At 39.8% G+C, this 27,527-nt stretch overlaps 1 protein-coding gene across 1 annotated transcript in view; it reads left to right on the plus strand.

Annotated features, from left to right (window-relative positions):
- RDX (radixin) overlaps nucleotides 1–27,527 on the plus strand; it is a 36,712-nt gene continuing 9,185 nt past the window's right edge. Inside the window, exons 1-7 of the mRNA XM_021380138.1 lie at nucleotides 1–149; nucleotides 6,877–6,941; nucleotides 16,123–16,206; nucleotides 21,048–21,143; nucleotides 23,697–23,971; nucleotides 26,287–26,370; nucleotides 26,862–27,008. Of these exons, the coding sequence (XP_021235813.1) occupies nucleotides 6,930–6,941; nucleotides 16,123–16,206; nucleotides 21,048–21,143; nucleotides 23,697–23,971; nucleotides 26,287–26,370; nucleotides 26,862–27,008 (698 nt within the window). The 5' untranslated portion in view covers nucleotides 1–149; nucleotides 6,877–6,929. The remainder of the gene's footprint in view (nucleotides 150–6,876; nucleotides 6,942–16,122; nucleotides 16,207–21,047; nucleotides 21,144–23,696; nucleotides 23,972–26,286; nucleotides 26,371–26,861; nucleotides 27,009–27,527) is intronic.

A 27,527-nucleotide genomic window follows, 5' to 3' on the forward strand; every position in this document is an offset into this window, starting at 1 on the left:
AGCAGCGCGGGGCGGCCCCGCAGCGCCTCCTGCCCCGCTGCTAGGGGGGAGCTGCGCGGCGGGGCGGGGAAACGCCCGCCTCGGCCCTCCCGGTTGCTTTTCCCGCGCATCGTCCCCTCCCCGACGGTGTGGGGGGATCGCAGCCCCAGGTGAGCTCGGCGGGCGCGGGGGCGGCGGGTCGGGCCGGGCCGGGCGCTGGGCCTCCCGGCGGGCCGGGCACTGCGGGTCGTGAGGGCCCCGTCCCGCCGCCCCCTCTGAGGGAGTCGTGGGCGTTCTGTGGGAGCTCCCGCTGCATTATTCATGGGCTCCGCGGCCATGTGGCGGCTGCGTGCGGCTTCGGTAAGGGATTGCTTCATAAAGGAGCGCTGCGAGCATCTGTTGCTGTCTATTGTTTCTAACAAATGGACACTTGGAGAGTCCTTGAGTGCCGGCCGACGTCATGGGCCCGGCGGCCCTCAATGAGCCTTTGTGCGTTGTGTTTGCGTGGATTCGTGCTCTGTGCGGGCTGTGGGCGCTTGCAGTTAACCTTTCGCTGAAGCCCGCCGCGCGGAGGGCGTGCTGCCTTCAGCGCTGCGCGGTCCGCCTGTGTCATTTCTCTAAATCCGCGCCTGGAAAAATACTCTGCTGGACTCCGTGCCAGCAGAACGAACCGAACCGGCTGTGGGCTGCAGCGGGGCTGTCTTTTGCCATCAGCCAAGTATTTCGTGTTCCCCTTTAAGGTACAGCCTTCCGCAAGCGTTTTCTTTCAGAGTTCTGGGAGTTAGGAGTCGCGACTTGACTTCATTCCGTCTGTGTGACGCTGAGTCAGGCGCCAGAGGTGTCCCCGCGCCGTGCTCGGCCTCGTGCCATGTGTCACGGCGCAGCGCTGCCCACACGCGGGTGCCACAGCTCTCGGTGCGTGGGCACCGCTCTGCAGCGCTGCGGCGGGCGGGGGCGTGGAGCTGCGCGGTGACACAGCCCCGGTTCTGTGCTGGGTAAAGAGGAGCGATAGCTGTTGCTCGGGTTGTAAGTCTTGTCTCTGTTGAGCAAATATCGATTTAGCAGAAGAGGGGTTGTTAGAAAAATAAACGGCGGTGTTCCCAGATAAGCGGCCTCCCGGCGAGCAGCAGTCACAAGGCAGTGGCACGTTTCCAGCTTTGTGCTGAAGTGACACAGCTCTTCTCTCAGGTTGGGAGGCTGGAGAGCTGAAGTACCGTCCGCAGCAGTAAAAACCACGTGGAAAGGGACGTGATGGGACACGTCAGGAGCTGTCCAGAGAGTTCTCCTTGAGTAGTGACTGAAAGAAACAGTATGAAAGTGTCTGGAGGGAGAACAGAAAGAGCTCTTGTCGCTTGCTGCTGCTGTCGCAGCAAGGAGTGTTGCCGGCCTTGCTGATGTTCAGAGCTGCCAGATAAAGTTAGTTTCACTGAGAATGTGGTGAAGCCATAGAGCGAGAAGTTGGCTCACTGCATATGTGATGAGAATGTGGATTCATCCGCACAATGCGTGATCGGGGGTTGAGGAATGAAAGAGGTAGGATTCCTGGTGGAGGCAGTTCCTGGTAAATAGAGCAAATCAAGTGATTGCAGCCATTGTCAGGGTAGGTATGTATGTGGCTTTATTCTTCAGAGATCTTTAATTGCTGCTCAGCTTTTAAGAAGGAGACTTCTGTTGGCAAGGGTTAAAAGGGAAGTTGTTCAAGGCATTGCAGCTTTGTATTGGATGTGTTAAAAACATCAAAGCTGTCCTATCGCTTTGTATTGCCTTAAAAGCACGTGGGCGTAGAGGAAAGAGAGGATTTTCAAGTTTGTAAATGTAACCAAAACTTTATACTAAGTTGTGAAGAAAGACCTGATTGTCCAAAGATACTGTGCATTAAAGCAGCACCCGGTGTGCCTCACATGCTCGGTGAGCTTTTCCCAGAGTTGGAAGGACCTCAGCAAACTCTTTGCTTTCTACATTGAAGGGCTGTGTCTCCGGGTAACTTTAGCAGTAGGCTAATTCTTGGCTGTACTTTGAATTAAATAACTTTCTCTTTCAGTTTTAGGCGTTTATTAATTAGTATGTGAAATGAAGCCTTCAAGTCATGTAGTACAGGGAGAAACAGAAAGATTACACTGACTCAGACAGGGAGCACTTTGATTTAAGAACTCTAGCTAGTGCGTATGGAGGCTGATGTGAGGGCTTTTCTGTATTTTAAGGAACTTGTCCTAAGAGACTTGCACCACATTATTCAGAAAACACAACCTCTGGTTCTGGAATAGGATCTACCCAGGGTTTCGGTTATGCCGCAATTCTTTGCTAGCCCTATTTTTAGAGAAGTTTCTCACCTTAAAACAATAGAGTACTTATGTCAGTCACACATCATCATTTCCATTTTTGCTTGCGTATCAGACGTACATGGGAAGGCTGCATATTGTTGTTGTAAAACTCTTCCAGATCTTGCTTGGATGCCTTAAGCAAAAGGCTGAAGTTAAGATGACAGTTTATATTTATTAAGCTTAGTATGCAAGTTGTTTAGCACATCTGTTGCTAACTGGTAAAACTTCAAGTGTTGCATAAACATTCTTCGGCTGTTCTGTGTTCCTTTTCATTTAACTACTGTGCTGGCTGCTGCCCAGTTCTCATTAGTACAACTGAAGTTCTTGGGATCTCCAGCTGAGAAGAAAGCAGCTGCATCTTCAAAATGGCTTTGTCTGTAAATATGGTTAAAGCATAACAATTGTCCTGGTTATATAGTAACTATTTTTGGAGAGTCAGCAAGTCAGGTATCTTGGGTGTGGAGAAACTGGAGGGAAATAGTGTTCTTTTAAGAAGGCGAAAGTGTAATACTCAAAGTGTTGCTATCTGTGAAACTCTGTGGTATCTAGCACTGGTCACGTCTCTTCTTTTTTTAACTATTATTTTTTATTTACAGAATTTAGCTTTTTTATTTTTTTCTCTTTCTCTAAGATTCCTTGTGGTTCCCCCATGGTCTGCCTGCGTCTCGGGCAACTGTGTAGATATCTCCTTACCTGACTGAAAGATGCACACAGAGGTACAGCCTGTGGTGAACGCGCAGCTTTATTGGACCTCAACTAGTGTGTCATTAGGAGCTGCTGAGCTTAGTGGAAGGAATGGCTGCCCCGTGGGTATTCACAGGCTATGCTAGAATGGAGGCTTTGGCAGAAAGCTGAGGCCAGGTGGGTAAGTACGGTGGCCTGTAGGCTTTCTGTTGCTGCCTGTAAAGCTGTTGGAGATCACAACAATTGCAATGCTACAGGACTGCAAAGAAAAAGCGTATTTATGTTAAACAAATTCCTGTAAATGAGTGAGCTGACGTTACGTGGCTGTGGCTGAAACTCTGCGGTCCTGCCATCTGTATGCTGGAAGGCAGGTGCTGAGAACTCGAAGCCTGGGGAGCACTCTGTGAAGAGACTTCTTCTGAAGGAAGGCCCTGGGCTGTCAGACAGAGCCCTGCTGATGCTGTGGCTCCATTTTCCATCATCTCGGGCCTCCCGTCCCTTCCTCACCTGACCCCGGCCCCACGGCTCTGTGCATGAATGTTTCTTTTGAAAACAGCTGCTGCATAAATTATCTGTCAGAATTTTGGCATCGTGCGCTTTCTGCACCATCGCTTTCTGGATAAAGCTTTCTTTGTCATCTTTCAACAATTGCTTTATTTGTTGGCTTCTGTGGTGTAACTGGAAACATGGATGATAATGATTTCAAAAAATCGAACTGCCACATTGTGAAACGAATTGAAATCTCAATCGTTCATTTTAAGGGAATTTCTGTTTGGTTTGTGATGCGTGGCATCTGACCTCTTGGTGACTCAGTCCGGAGATGGATCACAGCAGCACATGCCATGAAGGCCTCGAGGCCTGGGGAGCTGCACCAGGAGCTCTGCACCCACAGCCCCACGGGGCTGGCGTGGAAGGGGGTGTTAAGATAAAACTAAGCATATGTAATTAATTGCGTCAAAGCAGAAAGCTTAGTAAAAGCCAGAATAATTATGTTTGCTAAATATAAATTGGGTACACATAAACGGCAGAAGTGAACTCCTACTGCGCTGATAACAGTGGAGATGACAGTAGTTTGCCTGGCGGTGATATTTGGTTTCTTTCAACCAAATATTTTCATTATATTTGTTTTGTCTTAATGCTAGTCAATGCTGATAATTGGGGAAGGTAGGGATTTTTCTATTTGCTACTTGATTTTGATTTTTTTGTTCCTTTTCAAGATCTGTGAAGATCTTGATTCTTCTGTAGTGATAATAATTAGTTGCAGTGCTTTTGTATGAGTATATTGTTCTGAAGTTGTATAACACTGAGCATGAAAGCATGTAGACACAGGCTGTTCTTGCACTGTGTGCAGTTTTATTTCCATATTTTGAATTTCTGACTAACATCAGTGATTCATGTGACTTTTTTTCTTATAATACAGCGCATGGTTTTTATAATCTGATGTAAGAACAGGTTTCGGCACAATTAAGTAAACTTATGATTTTTTTTCTTTTAAATAAATGAACTAGATTTTACTCTAAGATACTACAGCAAACGCTTCAATGAAAATTGAGATATTGTTTGCTCTGTGTAGTTTTTTCTTTTCCTGTTCTTTATGCTCCACGATCAGTTATCAGGCCCGTAAGATCGTGGGGCTGGCAGTGACACTGTTTATTTTTGTTCAGTTATGGACAAGACTGTTGTTAACTTTCAACTGGTAGCTTTGTTTTATTGCATGCAAATAGTACGTGTTAATTGTGTAAACTCAGTTAAATTATGTCAACTAACTGTGGTTTGATGACTTAAGATTATCCCATAGAATGAAACGTTGTAGTGACATTTATGATTTAAACGATTGCCCCAAGGTTTTAGAGTCTGCTTTCAAATAGTAATTTAGCATTGGTTTATAGCAGTTGAATAAAATGTTTAGGTAAAACCAAAAGCAAAAAATGACTATCTGGAAGAATTTGTAATGATATGATGGTATGGCACAGTCCTTTTAGAAAGTGGTAGACACATTTCTTTTAGAAAGGCTTCAGAAAGCAATCAGTTGGTTGCACAGCCCGGCTTTGTGCCGTGTGCTCTCATTTGTTTTCTGGAGCCTGAACTTGAGTAATAGCAGTAGTCCTACCACACCTCTTCTTTTCAATGCAAATATAGGCACATAAGAGCAGTTGTGCCACTTACTATTCGTTTCAGTACCGTTGAGTTGGCGCGTTTCTAAAATGGTGGATGAGACTCTAAGTTAGCTTTTGAATGGTTAGTTTTCTGAGCTTAACTCCAGGGCTGAGCTTCTGCTGGCAAGAAGGTGAGCATGGGGGTTGCTGCAGCTTGGAGTCCTTCCTGCTGATAGCAGAAGTTATGGCCAGGCTTGTTCTACTTCTTATTTTCTGGGGGGTGCTAGAGAAAGCAGGAAGGAGAGAGAGCAATCTTTTCTGTGAATTGAGTGTGTGCCGTTGAATTTTATCAAAGAACAGAGTTGTAAGGACCCAGGAAACCTCGTAGAAACATCATTTCTTATCTTATGTCTTTCCCAGGCTCCTTCTCCCTCTGAAGTTCTTTCAGTAAAAAAATAAAAACAGAGAGAAGATGTCATTCTGGGAAAGTTTGCTCCAGCTTTTCAAAATTGTATTGAACTACATATTCAAATAGTAAAATACTGTTACTGATACTGCCCAATACTTTAGAATATCCTCCGTCACAAGCTATGGAGTAGGAAAAGAAAAGTAATAAATGCTAGTGCCCCTTAGCTTGCTCTGCAAAGCTTGGTTGATATGTACTGTATTTTTATAAGAAGCAAAGGAAATGGAACTTATTTAAATACGTGTAACAATATATTTGCTTCTTTCTTTATGAATGAGAAATCTCTTATATGGAAGTTTGCTTCTGATAAATAAATCACTTGAAACACTTTGGTTTTGTTTCTAAACTTCTTGAAGTACTTTGGAGAATGTTATCTTTCTGGTGTAATCATGGAAATATAACACTGGAATCTCAGATTATGCTGAATAGTGCCTCATCTTCATTTGCCTTAGCATGAATGAAATTGCAGTTCTATTCATTTTGAAGGCAATGCTACCTTTGGTACTCTTTGCAGACCAGCAGCTGGACTCATCCATAGAAGTCAGTACTTATTATGAGCAGGAAGGTGACTGCTACTAAATCTTTCTAAGCTGGGATGAACTGAATCAAGTTAGAGTGCGATCTGCCAGCCACATTACAAGCATTGTGGGTTTTCTTGCAAGGCATAAAGACCATTTTGAACTTGTAGAACACAACAGTAAATAATTTCATAACTATTTAGACATAACTTATAGCCTTTCTGCTTACAAAATGAAGAAAATCTGCTTTGCTGAATTTTTATTTTTAATTTGTACTGTTATGGTCTACTTGCATTTATCTTCATTTGGGAGAAATGAGTGTATTGTTTCTTCCCTGAGAGAAATGGAGGCTTTTTATGCACATGAGACACAGTTTTGATGCTTAAAGATCATGTTAGCTTTTTCTTTGTTTGCATGAAGTTTCAAATTTGGCTAGCATTGACAGGTTAAATTGCAGCTTTGGAGTTACTTGAAGAAATTTTTCTTCTCATAAATGTCAAAGGCTTTCAGTACCGAAAGATGTCTAATATCACTTCTTTTTTAAAGAACATAGCACTTGAGGAACTATCTTTTGTTCTGACTTCAGTGGAGTAGTATTTTATAAACACTGGAAAGGAGGTTACTTTACAGAAACCTGTAGATTCTGGTAGTGGGTTACTTAGCTGCTTGTTATTGTTACCTAATGAAAAGGGCATTTTGTATGTGTGGAGCACCTGTTTATCTCTACTGGTATTTGTACTATTAGCTGTGGTGTACATGAACTCTGTTACGATTAATTTCTAAACAGCCTTTTTTACATTTGTTTTTGACAGAAGGGAACAAAGAATTTATAGAAGACTGAAGTGGACAAGAGAAAACCAGCAAAATGCCGAAGCCAGTAAGTAGCTTTTCTCTTACTCATCTAAAATTTAACAGGATTTTTGGTTTTTTGGAGTGGTTCTTCTCTGTGGAGAAGGACGTGAGTGTCCTGGAGGACAGCAGGTTGGCTGTGAGCCAGCAGTGTGCCCTTGTGGCCAAGAAGGCCAGTGGTTTCCTGGGGTGCATTAAAAAGGATGTGGCCAGCAGGTCAATGGAGGTGGCCCTCCCACTTTGCTCTTCCCTGGTGAAGCCTCAAATACTATGTTCAATTTTGGGCTCCTGAGGTTGCAACAGACAAGGAACTTCTGGAGAGAGTTCAGTGGAGGGCCACAAAGATGATAAAGGGCCTGGGGCATCTCCCTTATGAGGAAAGGCTGAGAAACCTGGGGCTGTTCAGTCTGGAGAAGAGAAGATAAAGAGGATTTTGTCAATGCTTACAGTATCTAATGGGTGGGAAGCAAGTGGATGGGGCTAGGCTCTTTCCAGCAGTGACCAGTGGCAGATCAAGGGGTAATGGGAACAAACTGGAACAGAGGAAGTTCCATGTGAACATGAGAAAGAGCTTGTTTACCTTGAGGATGGCAGAGCAGTGGAACAAACTGCCCAAAGAGTTTGTGGAGTTTTCTTCTCTGGAGATATTCAAAACCCATGTGGACTCTTTCCTGTGCAACAACCTACTGTAGGTAACCTGCTTTAGCAGGGGGGTTGGACTCAAGGGTCTGCAGAGGTCCCTTCTAACATCTGTGATTCAGTGATGAGCTTTAAACAGCTCCAGTTGTTTTACCTGTGTCCTTAATGTGTTTCCTAAGATTTCATAATGTACAAGTGGAGTCCAGATAGTTTAATACCAACATGTGAAACAGTTCCAGGAAGCTTGGTGCTTTGAGGAGTTGTGTGTCAGTAGCACACTTCAAGAGGAGAGTAGTGCTATCAGACTGCAGTGGACTTAAAGCCTGGTTGGCTGGCAGGGGGAGTGATCTTTCAGGAACTGCTGACTTTGAGGTGAAATGGCATACACTGGATGGTGGAGGCACGCTTTGTGCTTGACTCAAGGTCTGTTAGAATAAATGGAAGGTTTCACTGTAGGGTCTGTGAGGGAAAGACAACATAGGAAAGGTCAGTAATAGCAATGGGACCGTTAGGTGGTATTTTTTACTGTGGTAGGGGGTGTAACCTAGAAGGTAAATGGAGAAGGGAAGACATTTCATTTCAGCTAAAATAAGAGTTCATCCACTTTGTGTCCAGAAAAGAAAATCTTTAATTTTTGTCTTGGTACTGATTTTAGAATCATTTAAGGATACACTTAGTATTCAGCAGCTTGATTCTTTTGTTGTTGGTGTAATATTGTATGTGTAGTTCTTTATCTATAATGCGTTCAATGGGTTTTGGTTCTCTTTTTCCCCTTGCATTTTAGTGAGCAAAACATTCAGAAAGGGAACTGTATTGTCAGAGAAGATTATTTCTCCTCTTCTTAATTGGGTTGTGTAATAGCCTTCAGGCTTCCTTTGTTCACTGATGTTTCATCGAGGTAGTAGATGAGGAATGGAACATATCCATGACTGAGTGTAAGTGTATGTGTATCATTTTGTAGATGTATGAAAGTTTTTTGCTATTAATTAGAAATGACAGTAGTCAGTATTGCACTCCAATATTTGGAAATGGTACAGCATAGTGGATAATGTGAGCATGTGACTATCCAAAGGCTAGAAATTCTGTCTAGAACTTTGCTGTTAATCTACCGGCAGGCTGGCCATGTCATAGTCTCTTTTCTCTTCCCCCAAACCCTCCCCCTCCCCCTCTCCACAGTGATTTAGACCAATATCTTAACACTCTATGAAATGAGAATGAGTTATTTTTGTGTACTAACCCCTTCCTGCAGAAAGCTGCATTCTTAAAGGCAGGAAAACGAATTAGCAACATACTGTTTTCTGACCTTTTCCAGTCCTGGCTACGTTAATTGAGTTGTGCTCTGAACAGAGCTTCCCAACTGGAAAAGTATTTTTAGAATAAGGGGAAAAGGTCATTGTGTGATCCTGAAACCCCCCAGCTCCATGCAGCCAAGGCCCAAGGAAGTCACAGGTGTGATTGTTTGAAAAAAGATAAGCTCACTCAGGCAGAGTTGTTTTCTAAATTGTGGGCTCAGAACCACAAAACTTAGCCAAGCAAAGTTTCCTCTGCCTCAAGGAGCTGAGAGAAATCATTAAAAATGTGGTTTTGGAGGAAAGGAGTATCCTTAGAATTGAGATTACGGAGTTGTCAGAAGGGCTCCCAATTCACCCTACAAATAGAAATTTGCTACCAGAGCTTTGAAAGGAAGCTGGAGTCATGCCAGAGGTGAGAGAATATACACATATGTCCTTTTACGCTGGATTTCATATAAGACTTTTCATATGTTGGCCTTTTCCTGCTGATGTTTGTAGGCACATCTGAGATCTCACCAAGTGAAAGGAGCCACTAAGAAGTGAAATTGATAACTTTTCTGGAAAAATGTCATACAAGTTTCTTCCTGTAAACTTCATTGTGCTGAAACTGTAACTTGTAATCAGTTAATGTAGTAGTAGCACACATGCCACAGATTAAATAACTTCATGTGTAAAACTCAAACCTCAGATTTTGCTCCAGTCGCTTCTTAAATAATAGGCTATTTTGAAGCTTCCCTTGAAAGTTGACCTGTTTAGATTTTTTTTTTTTTCTTCCCCCCCAGGTCCTGCTGTATTAATCCAAGTGATAGCTGTTTGGAGATCCAGTGTTCTTGTAAATAAGTGAATCTGTGCATATAACTCTAAGCAAATTCACTGTGGATTTTAGAATGAATTTTATTTTGATGTTACATGTAACAAATAATGAAGTTACAGATGAGTTTAAATCACTAAACTCTTGATCACAGGAAGATCAGTGGAAAGAATTGCAGCTTTTTTTTCTTGCTTTCACGTGGAAAGTTTATGTAGTAGTCCAAAAAAAAAAAAATTAAACAAATGAAGACCAGTAAAACATTTTACCATGGGAAAATTTTTGCTTTAAAATGCAGCTATTTTTCCTGGAAGTTAAGCCTCTGTCTGCAATAAGGTTCATGCCACTGTGAATGATCTTCTTATATGTGGTAGCAAAAGGTCATTGTTCTTATGTGAGTGTTTAGGATTTTCTCTCAGAGGCTACTGGGTTAAGTGGCTAGAGTGCAAAGGAGTGTTTTGAAAAGGGTGTAAGTGACTTCAATGCATTGTTTTGAGATATTAAGGTAATAAGTGTATGACAAATTTCCACTATTAAAACATGTTCTTCTTTAGTTGCTTCCGTAGGAAAGTCTGTTTGTGTACTTGATGTGTGTTTGGAACAAAGCAGCTCTCCATTTTTTTCAAGGAGTTTGCTCAGCATCTCTACTTTTAAAAGAAATAGTTTTGAGACATTAATATTCCCAGTTCCGCTTGTCAGTGCAAAATTAAGTTGCATTTAGCTTTAGTGATCCTTATGGGGAAAAAAAAATGCCGACTTGAGTTTGATTAGGTCTTTGTTACTGTAATCAAAATTGGAGCTGCTCTGCTTGGTAGGGCTATTTGCAATGTGCTCATTTCTCTGCCCGGTGAAGAATAGAATATCTATTGAATCTTACTTGCAGCGTTTCATTCCTAAAAGAACAGATACAAAATGTTTCTCAGCTATGTGCCATTCTCTCAGCTCTTCACCAAAAATAGAAACGTGGAGTCTAAAATTAGGCACCATTAGTTACGTAAGTGTTAATCATTTCATAGGCTAAGAAGATTAGGTTTAATTGACTGAAATTTTAGTTGCATTTATAAGGTGTAAGAGGAGTTAAAATTATTGGCTTCTTTTTTTTCCTGATAGTTAGCAGCATTTCTGTGCAAGGCTGCAATGCATGAAACAGAAAAGTTATACTAGGCTGTCACGGGGCTGAATGTTGAAAGATTAAAGGCAGTTCTTTGTGACTGTGGCATTTTATGGTATTGTCTATCTAGAAGAAGCAGCTATCGCATTGGGGAGTAATGTGGATATTTAAAGTTTGAATCGGTATTTGCAAGATGAAGTTCATTTCTGCAGAGTGGTTGAATTGAAATGGTTTATGTTGGAATAACATTCTGATAAAAAATGGATTTGTTTTGCAGGGCAGTCTTTTAGATATTCAGGCTATTAGTTATAGTTTGGTCATACGATTTATTTTTGCAGCAGAAATAGACAATTGATGTCATTTTTGAGGACTATTTTTTGATTTTTTTTTTTAAACTTTGAGTTTTATCAATATCTGTGGTCTGTTATTTTGTAGCCTTTGGTTCATAATGCCATTTAATCCTTACCATTTCACCTTATCTCGTTCTTTAATTTTTCTCACGCATCTCTTCATCCCTCTGCTTTGATGTTGATGTGGAGAATGCTGTGTGTTGGTGTGATGCATAAAGCAGTGGGACCGATGTGCTGCTCCTCCATGACAGCTATACTGCTTGAAGCAAACAGGATACAGAGATTGGCTGAACTAGCTTGAAGAAACTTCTTTTGCTTCTTTTGATTCTAGATGAGAATTGGTCTGTTTCCATGGTTTTTACATATGACTAACTCGCATCATGTTCATTAAAACAGCAAAACTATGGAACATGTTTTTCACATGATTTTAAATGGTTTTCCTACTCAGTATTAGTGTCAGCTCAGTTTTAGGCCTCCTGATGGTAGCTGAAGCACCACGACTCATCACAGCAAACAGTGGCTAAAGGGCAGCAGTGGCAAGAATGATACTGTTAAGCTGAGAGTCAGTTCTTTTGCACACTTGATGGCTCATATCTGCATTTGAGGAGAGGATCAGAAGTTAATGTGATTAATATGTATTAGCCTATTAAATTGCAGAGGGCTGAAGTAAAATACCATGAGAAAGTGTAGAAGTTTCTGTTTCTAGTCCTTAAAGCTCTGGAAGAATACCACAAATATGTGTCCTTACAAACGCCATGCTTTTAGTACGTGCACATGGATGTTTATTGTTCCAGTTTTGTTCATCAGTCATATTCTTTGTTGATTTAGGTGAATTATTTTATAAATCTTTAGATTTTTTTAATGGGTAGGTTTGCCACAGTTTGTAAAAGCGTCCTTGTATCGCTTTATTGACACCTGTTATCAAAACATCACTTGCTCTTTTCCCAAAGAATAATTGATGTGCATCTTTGTCTATATACACAGTCTTTACCTTGACTGTATTTAATTATTGTGAAGCAAGTGTGGTAAAATACAGGAAAACTTGGACCGCTCATTCTGATGCCAAGGTGGATAAGATACCAGTCAGAATGCAGGGGTTTAAAGCATTGGACAGTAAAGCATTATTATTGAGAAATTTTATTACAAACACATTAACGTATGTGTATATTTACCCAGATACTGGGACAAAGCAGTTATGTCAGAATAAGAAAAAATTATACTTGAATTTTTTTCCAGAGGCCTGGTGGTTCTTTTTCTTTCCCTGACTGTTTGTTTCCTTCACTAACTGCGGGCAGATGAGCCAAGCTAGTTACTTTAGAATCTGTGATAAGCCTTGGTAGTCTAAACATTGATTTAATGCTTTTAGGTGGAGCTTTGCAATAGAAATGTCCAGTGGACTTTATGGTACAATAATCTTAACTGTTTTCTTAATGCATTCCTACAGCATCTTGGTTTGTAGAAGCAGCCAGCTGAAGAAAGCATTGTACTATAAGCACTTTTTTTCATCTCAGGAATCTTTAAAAATTCTTTCAAGAAACTCATTAACCTCCCCTTTTATCTTCTCCATTATGGCCTTTTAAATACAGCTAGTGCTCGTCTAGGTGCTTCTTTAATGTAAATTAACCTGTAATTACATAAAGGTAATTCAGGATGATATTCTGCCAGAAAGAGGCAAACCCTAACCATGTTCTTAATTTGCCTGTGGGTTGGGGGGTGGATTTTCTTGTTTGTTTATCTTCAAATACCGCTCTCTACAGCTTAAGAGTGCCGTAACCTCCCTGGGTGGAGATTGGTGTACTCATTTATCTGAAGTGGGAGCAGGAAAGATGTCTTATGTCCTTCGCGTTAGAACTCTGCATAGCTGCATGGATTGAGCATCGGCAGCAGCGGGGTTGTCTGTACCGCGTGTCCTGCACTCAGTGTTTTCCTGCGTCCTCGTGCTGCACTGCCAGGTCTCAGTGCTGCCGGTCATTGCCCGGCTGTGGCTCAGCTGTGCCACATCCTGGTGTATAAACAGGGAGCAGTCTCTCACTGTGCAGACTTCGTGAATCCTCAGGCAAGATCAAGGCTACCCAGTTGTGAAACCTCCAATTACGTTTTTAAGTGTTTCCCACCCACGACCACGTGGCCATCTCTAGGTGAATAGTAAATGAAATAAACTGTTAAATTGTGCCACCAAATACATGTTTAGACGCGTCAACTTTTTAAACATTAAAAAAGCTTCCTCGGGCATACTTCTACAGAGTGCAGGAACCACCACGAAAGTTTCTAGGTTGGGTTGCAGAGTGGCGTCCTTACAAAGCATCTGCTCCCAGTGCTTTGTAGTAGCTTCAGTAGCTTCTAAAGGAACAAGTGTAATCCTGGTGAGAGCAAGATTTGGGAAGCTGGCATAAACTAATTCTTGTGGCACGAGCAGTGGTAGTGTGAGAACGTTTGCAAGAGGTCCATCCTGTCTCCGTGCTTGTGTGGCAAACTTGGCTCAGCAGTTATGTTCAAAGCAGTGTTTGTCTTCATGAATCGTGGTTCAGATAGTGTCCCCTGCCACCCCCAGTGGCAGTTTCCCTGAATGGCAGTCCATTGCCCAAGTCACTGGGCCATCTCTCTGCCTCTGTTCTCTCAATTCCTTGCCTTATAAATCAAGCGTAATCTTTCCCCCTTGTCTTTCTTAATGCACTTTGTCTGCAAAATGAAGCTAACAGTGCAGCTGAGAGCAGAGGTTTGGTGTCACTGGGAGTGAGCAGTGTGATGAGGATTTAGGTGAGGTCTTCCTTCTGGGTTTGGTCTCAGGTTTTGCCAACAGTAACCTTGTTTTCCCGGACAGAAATAACATTGTTTCACAGCTTTAGCTATAAAACTGCAGAAGATCAATAGTTCTTTGCCAAAATCTAAGTTAGTCCAAACATCTGTAGGAGGAAAATGGTATTTAAAAAAAAAAAAAGTTAAGGGTAGTATTACATTTATAGTTTTTCTTAAAAATAACTAATGTTGTAAGAGGCTATTTTAATATTACTGTCATTTAATTTGAGAATTCTTGGTAGAACTTAAGTTCTACAGAAGTATTAATAGGTGACCTATTAGTCTGAAGTTCAGAGAAAAAATTACTGAAGTTACCTTAATGCATGCAAGTGCTGCTTTTTTTTCTTCATTGTTTGTTCCAGTAATCATAATCTGTGGGTTGTGTTCAGCTTGCCTCTTTATTCTCTGTAAGACATCTATTACTTCCCTGTTTATGTATTTCAGCTTTTGTAAAGGATGCAGACTTTCAGGCGGTAGCTCTTCCATTTCTAGGAGAACTTTTAAAAATAAGGATATTTATGTAAGAGGTCTCTATTGCAACTTCACAAAGTCTGCTGCAGTTAGTTTAACATTCTGTGCTTTCTAAATCTTCTGTGGCACTTCTTGTTTTGGCAATGCTGTTGTTACATAAGAGTGCTTTGGCATTTAATAAAGTTCCATTTTAGCCATACCCCTTGTAACTTACTGCTAGCTGTGCTAAAGCAGGATTTCTTATTGAAGTCCAAAACTGCTTTTTTTAAAAAGCAGTTTTTTTTTTTTGAAAGGAGTAGCAGAATGTACAAAAAATACCCCTTTTTCTCTCCTCCTCACACACACTTCCCTCTATTTTTTTTTCCAATAAAAATTTACTATCTTTTCTCCAAAACCTTCAACTCTTGTTCTTTATCAGTATTTGCACGCAAAAAGTTTGTAACCCTCCACTATCTTCCTTGTTTATAGGTCTATAACCTAGAGGTCCTCTGACTCCTGCTGCTCTTGTCTTGTGCTTCCAGCTCATGTCCAGAGTTGTTTACGTTGACACTAGAGAAAGGGGTGAACAACCTTAAACTGTTATGTAGGGACAAATTTCTGTCCAGTTTTCTTCTTCCCATCTTAGGTCTGTTTTCTGTGTTCTGTCTGACTGAGACTCTTCCAGACTTGCTTCTCGAAGTATTCCACCTGGTGGCAAAGTTAGGGAGATAGAGAACAGAAATTATTTACACAGGCATAGATCAAGTCGTGTCAGAACCTGTAATACAAGTCCTAATTTATTCCAGTTCCATATTTTACAGTAGACAGAGAAATGAGAATGTATCTGTGTGCCTTAAATAAGTCTTACGATTTTTTCCTGCTTTTAGAGCAATGTAAATTTGACCTTTAATGCTTTATATTCTTATTCACTGAGCATAAATAACATCTAATAGCCTAGCAGTAGGATGGAGGACCCTTCTAGCTGTGAGAAGACAGTACTGTGTATTTGGTACTTATTTGTGCTTTATGAAAATTCTCACTCCTGTGTGTACCACCTGCAGAGGATTTGGTAAGGTACATAGGTTTCTGGATACCACCTGGAGCATGTGACCGCTTGCTTTGGGACAGACAGAAGCAGCACCTGTTGGGAGTCATGTGGAAAATGGTTTTCTATTACAGGAGTGGGACAGAGCTCACGGAGTACCAGTGGGTTTTCAGTCCTGTAATAAATCAAATGGGATCAGTATAAGGAGAGCTGATTTGTGTAATTCTTCTTTCCAGTAATGAAAAAGTCTGCCATTGGTCCATCTTGACTGAGCCTCTGAATCTGAGAAATGGCGGGGCAGGATGCTGCTTGGCTTCTTGTCCTGTCAAGTATAAATACCTTCAAGTGATAATCTGTGACTTGAACTTTTTCTGTAGCAGATATCTGAGAAGTCTACCAAAAGATAGTGCCCTGTAGCTTAATGCCTGAGAGTTTAGTACTCATGTCAGCCTTCTCATTAAGATGGTACTTGAACTTTGTTCCATGGTTTGATCTTCAAACCTAGCATGGAATATTATGCAGAGTATGCTTTTATGCAAAACAAAAGATTTTTTTTTTGCAGATTGTAATTTTACATTTTTATGTCTGCTGCATTCTGTACAAGACCATTTAAATAGTTGAATTTACTTACTGTAGGTTATTTCTTACAAGGTCATCACAGGATATGGAAGTATTGCATTGCTACAGTGTGATTTAAAGTTTCCATTGTTTCCTGTAGATCAATGTCAGAGTGACCACAATGGATGCAGAGCTGGAATTTGCCATCCAACCCAATACAACAGGCAAGCAGCTCTTTGATCAGGTAACTTATCTGTGTTTTTATGCATGTATATATGCCTGTGTATGTGTACAAACGCATCATATTGCAGCTATTAAAACATAGTTTGATAAAGCAGAAGTGTTCTGTATAAAATTATGTATGTAAAATGATTTAAGCTATGCTGTTGATTAGATTGATCTTCATCATTAATTTGAATGGAATGTGCTAAATTCAAAGGTGATTCTGCATAAATAGGTGAACAATGAGGAGTCAGTTGAGTCTTCTGTATAGTCTGCTTCAAAGTAATGATATTTTTGTCTAACCACTGTATAATAACAGTTGCTATAGAATCATTAGAATTGCATCTATGAGGAATTCCTATAACCTTCGCTATTGTTTAAAAGAGTGTAACGCAAGAATTAAGGAAAGCTAGCATTTTTGCTTCGAGAATCTGTAGATGCTATATCAACTGTTGAATGTTTGAAAAGTAGTGCTATCCTATAATCCAGTTTGCTTTTTTTTTTTAAAACTTGAATTTCAAAGTGCAAAACTGCAAATTATGGCTTTTAATGTGCTCCTGGTTTGCAGGCCCATCGGAACTACACCTTTTCACTTGTCTATATCTTGAAACCAGTTAAATGAGCTACATGAATGATTTCTTTAAAAACGTTGTTCTTGCATTCATTCTGTCTGATATTAGCCATCAGAACCTTGAAATATGTATTTTTTGCTGCAGGTTGTAGAGTGTTCTAGAAATCTTAAAAGGTGGTCAGTATGTCATTTTTCCTTGAGGAAATAAAAAGTACAGTATATAATCTAGGCTCAAGATGCTTGCATTCAGTTAAAATGAAGAAGTATTCCAAATTATTCTTCAAAAACAGTGCAACTGCATTAAAAAAAATAAAATTGGTCTAGTAAGACTGTCACTTGTGTCCACTCCACTGTAAATGCTTTGATCACAAAGAGCTGAGCATTTTGAACAAAGTGGCATTTTTAGAGGCTTTCAGCATACTGATCAAATGTCTCAGTATGTAAGTTGAAGGGATGAGAATTTCTTTGTTTCTAACACTAAGCTTTTTACTTCATAAGTAAATTTGCCACTTTTGTTAGAAATGAATGTGGCACACTTCAGCCCCCTTGCTTCTTTAACTACTGTCAGTAGCAGTGCCTCCTCAGCCCCAGCAGAGGAGCAGACTTCATGACTCTCTGAAAGCCTTTTCGGAGGCAGGGGAATGGATGCATGGCCGCTGGTTTTGCTTTTTGTCTAGCATACACTGCCATCATATTAAGAAGTATGATATCCTGTGACATGAAAGCCCAAGGCTATAGCTTCTCTTTTGCCAACCTTTGCTGTATCTTCTGCCACGCAGTGTTGGGTGTGGTGACATTCTGCAATGTAATATCTTGTGCCCAGGTAATCAGTTTCTTCCAAATTGGGCTTTTGCAAACAGGGAACAAAGATACAGCTGTGAATTCTTTTTCTTTTCTGGCATGTTTCGTGTTCTCTACATCTTTGTTCCTTAACTCTCCGTGTGGCTTTTGACATCTCACTAGCTCTTATGGTCAACTTGTGGAGATTTAAGTTGAAAAACTAAGTCAAACAAAACCAGCTAGAATAGTTTTGTGTTGAGAGAAATATTTTCAGTCTGATCTTAAATTTATACATGGATTACACGTAGTAGTGTCATGAGCTGAACTATGTTTCCAAACCAACATGAAATTTTCAGACAAAAGTGATGCTATTTCTCTATAGAAAAATAATTGAGTAGCACTGCTACTGAGAGAATTGGTCAGCCAGGTTCATGCAGAGATGATGGACATAGCTATAGATTTGTTCGCTAGCGCTTGCAGAAAATAACTTGTCCATGACCTTTGCTATTGTCTAGTGCTCTTGTTTTGGTGAACAACTTGTCCTTTCTTCAGTCAGTGGTTCTTTCACATTTTAGGTACTGTTTTCTGAAGTTGTTGTTGTTTCCAATTCTGTTTGTGTGTTCATCTTTATCTGTCAGCAGACAAGAATTCGGTGTTCTGATGTCTTTCTCTTTTCTGTTTTGAAACATAGTGAAGTTCTTGTTTATTGCACAAGCCTGTTTTATAATGACTCCTACTCTTTCGGACTCCTACTATATCCATAGTCCTTTCCATAATTCTTTTTCAATAACGCATTGGCGCTAAGCATCAGAACTGGTTTATTGTAGTTTCAGTTCAGGAAGAGTGGGAGTATTGTCTCCTGCATCTCAAGTTAAACCCCAGCCCTCCTTTTCAGGTATCTCAGAAGCCTCCCTTACAATCTTTCGGAAGATTCAGTTAACTAACTGAATGTCCTGCTGGTTTGTCCTCTTGTGCGTGTTTTGATTTGCCAAAGTACAGATCTGTCTCCAACAGACTTTTATTACATGTTAATTGCCAAACTGTAGGCTGTAATGATGGATGAATCTGTTTCATGGATGTGTTGAAAATTTGCCTGAGGCTATCTAATAAATCTTTTGAGCCAGAACTGTACATCAAACTCTGAAGTTCCCCCTGTATACTTATTTTTTTATATCACTCCACTACAGTGTGTAAATGCCTGTGTTATCTTCGTACAAAATTTCAGAAATGTTTTTTTGAGCTGAAATGGCAGTGATAGACCATATTTTTTTCCTCATTTGTAGTCTGAGGGAAAACAAACTAATGTGTAAGTTGTGTTCAGAATTGATTTAAAAGCATGTGTAACCTTGTATTGTAGTAGAGAAACTCTATATAATTGAATAACATGCAATGCCCTTCCCCACTGAGGGGCAGTACCTAACAGGTGAGAGTGATGTGGTTTGGTAAGAGCATAAGCACTTGTCTCTTCATGCCTTATGGGCAGGGTTGAGCATCTGAGATTCTTGGTGACTTCTGTTGCAGCTCATGGTGCTGATCAGCTACCAAGGATCAACTCTTACGGCTACAAAGCAAAGAGAATTTTCATTTAAAGCCATGGGTGGTTTGCTAAGTATTGTACAGGCAATCTGTGCCAAAGGAAGCAGCAGGTCTTTAATTTTCTGTGTTGGGACACCAGATATAATTCGAGACAGTAGTACTAACGTAAACTTGTTCTCATCTTCTCTGATGTTCCAAAGTAGGAAGAGAAAGTAGGGATGTAGGGATTTTAGGGAAAATATCTGTACGCTAGAAGAGACGTATTGGATCCATGAGTGTTGTCAATTCTGTGCCTTGGTGAAGCTTGAAGGTGGAAGGGTAGAGGAGGAGAATAAAAAGCTGCACTTATATTGACTTAAACAACAGTACATGTGTGCAAGGGATCAGAAATAATTTTGCACAGCGATCTGAATTGTGACATTTCCTGATTTTCCAAATTTGAATTTAACAACCTGATAGAACCTTTTTTAAGGTGGAGGAGGATCTATGTGTAAAATATTTTTTACTTCACACGCATTTGGATGCTTCAATAAAACAGCCTTCAGTAAAGCAGCTTGCCAGCGTGGTCCTACCTGAGAATGTAACATAAGTACCGTCGTGCTGCCTCTCCTGGAGCCAGAGATCAGTTATTTAATAATCTTTGCTGGGCCTTTCTGATTAATTGCTTGTTGGATCCAAGTGTACTGCCGCCATGCAAAAGACTTGTAAGGTAGTTCTGTGGTTTCATTACATTTTGTGTAGTAGAAGTACTTCTTTCTGTTGGCTTGAACCTCCTATCTAATGATTTCATCTGATTCTCTTAATTCATACGTTAGGAGAAATACTGAATAATCGCTTTCTATTCTCCTTCTACATGCCATGCAAATTTGAAGAACCTGTGTAATATTTTCCCCTTCCTTAGTTCTCTGTGTCGGTGGCTTTTGTTGTGGTCTTATGCTGAAAATGTTTGGTATCACTGATTCTTCTTTTGAACGTTTCTGAAACATTTCCAGTGCTGCTGCATCCCTTTATCTGACAATGAGACCAGTTTGTTTATAGTATTAGAGATTGGTGTATATCATAGATTCGTGTGATAATATCACAGCATTTTACAGCATTTTACTTTACTTAGCTTTAACTTTACTTAGCTTTTACTTTACTTTAGCTTTTGACCTCTACAGCAACTACTTTGTTAACATAATTAAAATGTCCTCATTTATGCACATTATTTTGTTTTTATTAAATTTCATATTTCATTGAAATTTATCTTTTTTTTTTTTTACTGTGCATTCAGTGATCTTCTCAGAAGGTTTTCTACAGCAGACTTTGTCACATCAGTTTCATTCTTTCTTCCTTTCTTTCTTTATTTTGGACATATGGGCATATGCAGTCCTGTGGGACTTCCCTGGTGGTTGCACTACAAGTAATTGCTGTCTGTTGTGGGGACTGCTTATCTTTATTTTCTTTTTATCTAGTTCATCTGTAAAGATGTTTTTCCTTTACTCAAGGGCAATTTTCTTTCTTTAATAGCCTTTGCTGATAGGCCTAATCAGAAATCTTGTAGGCAATCCCTGTATGGTTTATCAGCCAGATCGTTCTTACCTCTTTTATCATTAACTGTTGGAAGATCGGAGGTGATTCATTCTCTTTACGTCATACTTGTCCAGAGGTATTATTCTGTGATACAGGTTCATTGCTTGTCTTTTGTTGAAGCAGACTTGCGTGTTGGTCTGCAGGGAGCTTCCCAGTCCTGATTTGGAAGATCAGGATCCTGTTTGCTACTTTGTATTCCTCAGGTGCTGAGTTTGATACAAGGAGTAAGTTGCACCCTGGAGCTGGTCCTTTGGGTACAAGGTGTTTATTCAGAACATATTTTGCTACTGTTACCTATGTCAAATTTTCTCATTACTTTTAAATTTGAGGTGGCTTATACAAGGTAACAACCATAAAATTCCTGTTGCAGTGATTGTTGATAACTGTGGATCATTTTTCTTCAGGTGGTAAAAACTGTTGGTCTTCGTGAAGTCTGGTTTTTTGGGCTGCAGTACGTGGACAGCAAAGGCTACTCAACGTGGCTGAAGCTAAATAAAAAGGTAATAATTTCCTGGCACTTCAGCAAATATATAGTTTTAAATACAGTTTTATAAGACTTGCTGCTTTGACCTTGTAGGTGAGATTCGTCAAATTTAGTCAAAAAGTAGCTTCTTGTTTGCTTTAAATGACAAAATACAATGTTCAGTTTAATTAGTTATAGAGGAACAGAATCATATTGCAAAGCTGCATCAACTTTTAGTCTCAGAATGATTGAAAATGAGTTTCTGTATTTCCAGTACGATGGTGATGTATGCATTAAGAAAACTTCCGTTCATTTAATAGTCATGTTGTCAAGTGGCAAGAAATAAATAAATATTTTACAGCTTTTTCCCCACTACTTGAGCTTCAGGAACTTGCATGTTTATAGCTACAGATTTTTTCAGCAAAACACCGATAACAGATTCCTAAACTTGCGTAGCAATATCTGTTCTTTAACGTGTAAATTGCAGGGTAATCTTCATTTTTTCCCCAACAGCTCTGAACAGCTAGTATCTCCCAGTTATTGGGAACCAACTCATTTTACTTTGCATTCCATTTATGAGTTTGAATGGTCAATGTTTAATATTAGCTATCAAGTTATTAGTGACACAGCGTATAATAAAGGGATTTTGTAAGTTAAGTTTCATCAAGAATACCTTTTTTGTCTTGAAATTTAAGAGATGAATTGGGAGGGATTTCTTTTTAGAAACATATAGTACTGTCTGCATTTACATAATGTTACTTCTCTGTGATAAGCCCAGTGAGTTTAACCTGCTAACCACCAAACACGTCTCCTAGAATTTAATATCTGTGTCTTGCTTTATGCAGTAGCTGTTGTACTGCTCCAAATCAATTAAGTACTTATGTATGTGATTAAATAGTTCATAGAATCACAGCATGATTTGATTTGGAGGAGACCTTTAAAATCATTTATTTCCAACCCCTCAGCTACAGGCAACGACACCTCCCTCTAGACCAGATTGCTCAAAGCTCCATCCATCCTGGCCTTGAATGCTTCCAGGAAGGGGGCATCCACAGCCTCCCTGGGCAGCCTGTTGCAGTGTCTCACCATCCTCACAGTAAAGAATTTCTTCCTAATATCTAGTTTAAATCTACCCTCTTCCAGTTAAAAGCCATTTCCCCTCATCCTGTCGTTACCTGCCCTTATAAAAAGTCCCTCCTCAGCTTTCCTGTAGGCTCTTTTCAGGTACTGGAAAGGCACTATAAGGTCTCCCCAGAGCCTTCTCTTCTCCAGGCTGAACAGCCCCAGCTCTCTCAGCCTGTCCTTGTAGGGGAGAGGTGTTCCATCTCTTGGATCATTTTTGTGGCCCTTCTCTGGACACTCTTTAACAGGTCCACATCTCTCCTGTACTGAGGATTCCACATCTGGATGCAGAACTCCAGGTGAGGCCTCAGCAGCACAGAGCAGAGGGGCAGGATCACCTTGCCCTGCTGGTTATGCTGCTTTGGGTCCAGCCTGGGATACGGTTGGCTTCTGTATCTGTCCCTGTACTCCCTCTCACTCTCTGTTCACCCTGAGCTTCTTGAATGACTTGTCGTTGAAAGTCATTAACATCTTTGTGGCCATTCTCTGGACCAGCTCCAACAGCTCCGTGTCCTTCTTGTGTTGGAGGCCCGGAACAGGATCCAGGTGGGGTCCCATGAGAGCAGAGCGAAGGAGCAGGATCACCTCCCTCACCCTGCTGGTCATGCTTCTTTTGATACAACCCAGGATACAGTTGGCCTTCTGGGCTGCAAGCGCACGTTGCCGGCTCATTTTGAGTCTTTTATCAGCTGACACCCCCAAATCCTTCTCCTCAGGGCTGCTCTGAAGCCATTCTTCACCCAACCTGTATTTGTGGTTGGGATTGCCCCAACCCACGTGCAGGACCTTACACTTGGCCTTGTTGCACTTCATGAGAACTTCATGAGAACTGTTGCAACATAAGTCATTATAATTTTTGATACTTTCTGCCAGTCAAATAAACGGAAGCATGATTTCCTGTGGGGTAAAGTTGTAAGAGGACTACTTGTGGTTGTGAAATGAAATGTGAAATGAAATGCCTATGGAACTGGGATGTATGAAATTTATTCTGAGTTTACCTTTTAACAATCACTGTATTATTTGATGTTAAAATGATATTTTGTGTTATTTTTGCTTGTCATTTTGAGTGCTGAAAACTGAGCTCCAATAAAATAGAAAATTAACAGAAGATCTGTTTTTGTTTGTAAATTATAAAGTAGACAGCTGTCAAGTACTTATAAGCTGATCACATCTGATCTCTTCAGGGAAATCGTGATAAGGTTTATCCATAAGTTCTAGAAAAATGTGAATGGAACCATGATTTTTGCACAGGAGCAAAGCACATATTTAGCTCAGTAGTTCAAAGACTTCTTTTAAAAGAGCAATTCAGCTTTACACTTAAATTAACATGCTGTAGTTCTTGCTACAGAGTCTTTATTAAACATGTTTTGTTTCTTCCTGCAAATCATCGGTGTCAAGTTTGTTCTATTTATTATAACATTTAGTGCTCTTCCTATGTTTTCTATATTTACTTATTTTTCTTCCTTAGGTAACACAGCAAGATGTAAGGAAAGAAAATCCTTTGCAGTTTAAATTCAGGGCCAAGTTTTTTCCAGAGGATGTATCCGAAGAGTTAATTCAGGAAATAACACAAAGACTTTTCTTCCTGCAAGTCAAAGAAGCTATCTTAAATGATGAGATATATTGTCCACCAGAAACGGCTGTTCTTCTGGCTTCTTATGCTGTCCAGTCCAAGTATGGAGATTACAATAAGGAGATACATAAACTAGGCTACCTAGCCAATGACAGGCTTCTCCCTCAGCGGTGAGACAGACCATAAATATGTGGTTTTGCATCATTTGCTCTGTGTGAACTTGATTGCAGCACATTTCTTATAATGGAAGTATTAAGTGAGAAATGCAATTAATGGTAGTTGTTTTTAAAAGGCTGCATGTTTTGCTAGTAGAACTTACGAGGAAGTGATGTCCCAGTTTAGACTAAATATCAAAGCATCACAACCATGGGTTTCTGGAGACCTTGTCCCATCCTCGACCAGCTGCACAGATTTAGCCAGTGAAATTTTCAGAGTACTATAGAATACATTCTGATCTACCATTGCTGGAGGCTTGCCTCTGTTGAATTAAAATCAAGTTCTTTAATATACAGTTATTCAGGTTTACCCTTTTTCTTCAGTTCATGGTGTTTTCATACAAGAAGCTTTGGTAAATGATAGTACATTCCTGAAAAAATAGTTAAAAAATACGTTTTCTCCTTTGTATTTAACTTACAAATGCTGACCTGGGCGGAAAATTTAGGAAATCTTATCGTTGCCGAGTGTAAATGTTTTTGTGTCAGTCATTCGTGTAAGTGCCTAGGAAAAATAAGCACCAGGATTCTAGTTCTGGGTTGTCTTTCTTTTCTCCTCAGCTGAAACTGTTCCTGACATGCACTGGCAATAGGGAAGCATTGCAATTCAGATTTGCATAGCTAGGTAGTTTTGTTAGTGTAAGTGAATCCATGACTGTGTATTGCCAACAAATGTATGTTTACTAAATATGGAACATTAGTGCATCTTCAAAGAGATGAGAACTGTGGAATAAGTTTTCTTTGAAGTTCGTATACTGCCTTTTTTGTTTGAAAACTAAAAGTAGAAATTAGCTCATTAGCTAAGCTTGAGAATCTTCCAGATAGTTTAAAAAAAAAAAATGTCAAAATGTGGCAAGTATTTAAAGAAATATTTCAGTAAATGTTTTGGGTTTTTAAAAATCTTGGGTAAGTGTTGGCTGCTTACTTCCTTCTTGTTACAATGAATTCCACATTGTTCTAGAAGAGTACTTCCTTAGGAAGGCAAGGAGACTACGAATCAGTAAAACTCGTTACTGAATATGGTAATTCACAGATCTTGGTCTTTGCGCAGTTGATGACAGCCTGTGGAACACTGGAATGCTTGTGTACAATGCAGATTCAAAGACTTGAGATGCTCCTTTTCAGTAGACATATATTCACATGATTTCCCAGTATATTTTCAGCCGGTTGTGTTGGTTTGCTCTGAGTGAGCACATAGTTTTTGTATTCATTCTAACACAATTATTCCTATTTTGCCTCCTGTCACCAGGGGTTTGCTAGAAAACTATTGAGTACTCAGTAAAAAATACTTACTTGTTTCAGGAAGCAGGCTAGCTTTGCAAAATTTATGGAAAAAGGTGAGAGGATTTGCAGTTCTCCTTAGCTATAGAGTCGCATTCAGTGGTCAAAATATTGTGAATTTTTTTGGCTTGAAGTTATGAGTTGGGTAGCAACAAGATAGTAAGTCCTTGCATATCTGCTAGCTGCATTTTGTCAGTAGCATGTGAAGGGAGAACCAAATGATGAGGTGGCTGTGTACCTAGATCTGGGGTACAGGAGCAGAACGAACAACTGTGGGACAGGCATCCTCTACAAAGATAAACACTGCGTTAGTATCGTCTGCATCATGCTGTCTACTTCTTATTGTAGTTCTCTAAAAATGTAGGCAAAAGTGGTAAACTTATTGTCCTGATTTTAATAGAAATGAAGGGAAAAACTGTTCTGGCTTCTTTTAGTAAGATTATCTTGCAACTCCCTTTTTGTTAATTGCGCTTCAAAATAATTTCTCTAGGAATGCTTGAAAAGCTAGGTACGTAGAGTAAAAATATAATATACATCCGTAATTGCAGCCTGCTGTAGGTAAACCTCAAATCAGCTTTCTTCACTATTCTGATTTTCCTTGAGAGCAGAATGGAAGCTTGAGTGTATCTGTGAATACGTAGAGGCTGATTTGTGGCATCGTGTATGAAGTCTTTATAGGTCTGTGTGTTCTGGGGAGTTCCAAACATTTCATTTTATGGCGTTACAGAAAGTTGCCATGTGCCATGGTGTGGCTTGTATTATAGTACAAATTATATAGAATACCATGACAAAAGTGAGTCCACACTATTTTTTAAATGTATATTTTTTGAAATTCAAAACTTCTGTGTTTGGGAGAAAAGGTGAGCAGAATACAGGAAGTAATGTTTAAATTTCTTCGAGCATATGCTATGCCACAAGGTTTTAAAAAAAGTAAGTTTGGTTAAGAGATTAAATGATAATCAGTATAATTTAGTAACAATTTCTATTCACAGTGTGTTAGAACAGCACAAACTGACAAAGGAGCAATGGGAAGAGAGAATACAGAACTGGCATGAAGAGCACAGGGGAATGTTAAGGTAATTACTCAGAAAATGTTCCAAGGCCTATAATGGTATTTCTTAGTATTATCAAGATGTGTTTTGGGAGGTAGTATTTTTTGCTTGCAAACTTTTCTTCTGCTCTGGCTGGCATAAGCAGTTATCAAAAACTTCTATGAAAGTTTGCATGAGAGTTGAATTTCCAGTTGCATTGTTGGCTGCCTACGTGATTTCTGGTAAGACTGTCAACTGCCTTTGTCTGCAGTTGCCTACCTCTAAAATGTATTTACTTCTTTACTCCTCAGGCTGAAAAGACAAAGTACAGTGATTAAACTGTATTTGAGTACTAGGGTGTAAAGTGCTACGAGTATTTAAGTCAATGTACACGTGAATTTCCAAGACATGTTTGATTCCAAACTAAGTTTCACACTAATAAGTTACTCTGTAGTTCTTCTGTTCTTACATTGTATTTCTGATTTGTCTATACTACGCAGTATATTCATACTTTTTTTTCTGTTTCTTTTTTTCAGGGAAGATTCTATGATGGAATACCTTAAGATAGCACAAGATTTGGAAATGTATGGAGTCAACTATTTTGAAATAAAGAATAAAAAAGGAACTGAGTTGTGGTTAGGAGTTGATGCTTTGGGTCTGAATATTTATGAACATGATGATAAGTAAGTGGCTAACACATAATTTTTCAGTTCTGTACTGGGAGATCCTACCTGAGATTATACAGAATTATACATGTTTCAGTAACATCTAGCAAAATAGGTTTTCAAAGATCTTCTAATCTATGTAAAAGATAAAACTAAATACTGGAATATTTTTACAGAAGAAATAGCAATTCATAAGAAGTGAATGGAAGAACAGTTCGAGATCAGATTCTGCCTTACTTGAATAGAGGTAGAGCTGAGATATACAAAACTGTCTTACACCTGAAGAACAGACTCATTCTTTTGTTTCTTTTCAGACACTTCTGTTAGTGGTATCTGATCTTAACAGTATTTTCACAGTGATTTGAAGTAAAATGTGTCAAACACCAGATAAGAGCTGTCATCTGAACTGCAATTTCATGCTCGGATGTATATGCTCCCAAACGACGTTCTGTAAGCCTTAATTGCCATTAGATGGCAACATAACTCCTGAAAGATGATGAAAATATTCAGGAAATGTTCAAATGAGATTGAATGATC

Source organism: Numida meleagris, chromosome 1, assembly GCF_002078875.1.
Source record: "Numida meleagris isolate 19003 breed g44 Domestic line chromosome 1, NumMel1.0, whole genome shotgun sequence".
NCBI classification, from domain to species: Eukaryota; Metazoa; Chordata; class Aves; order Galliformes; family Numididae; genus Numida; species Numida meleagris.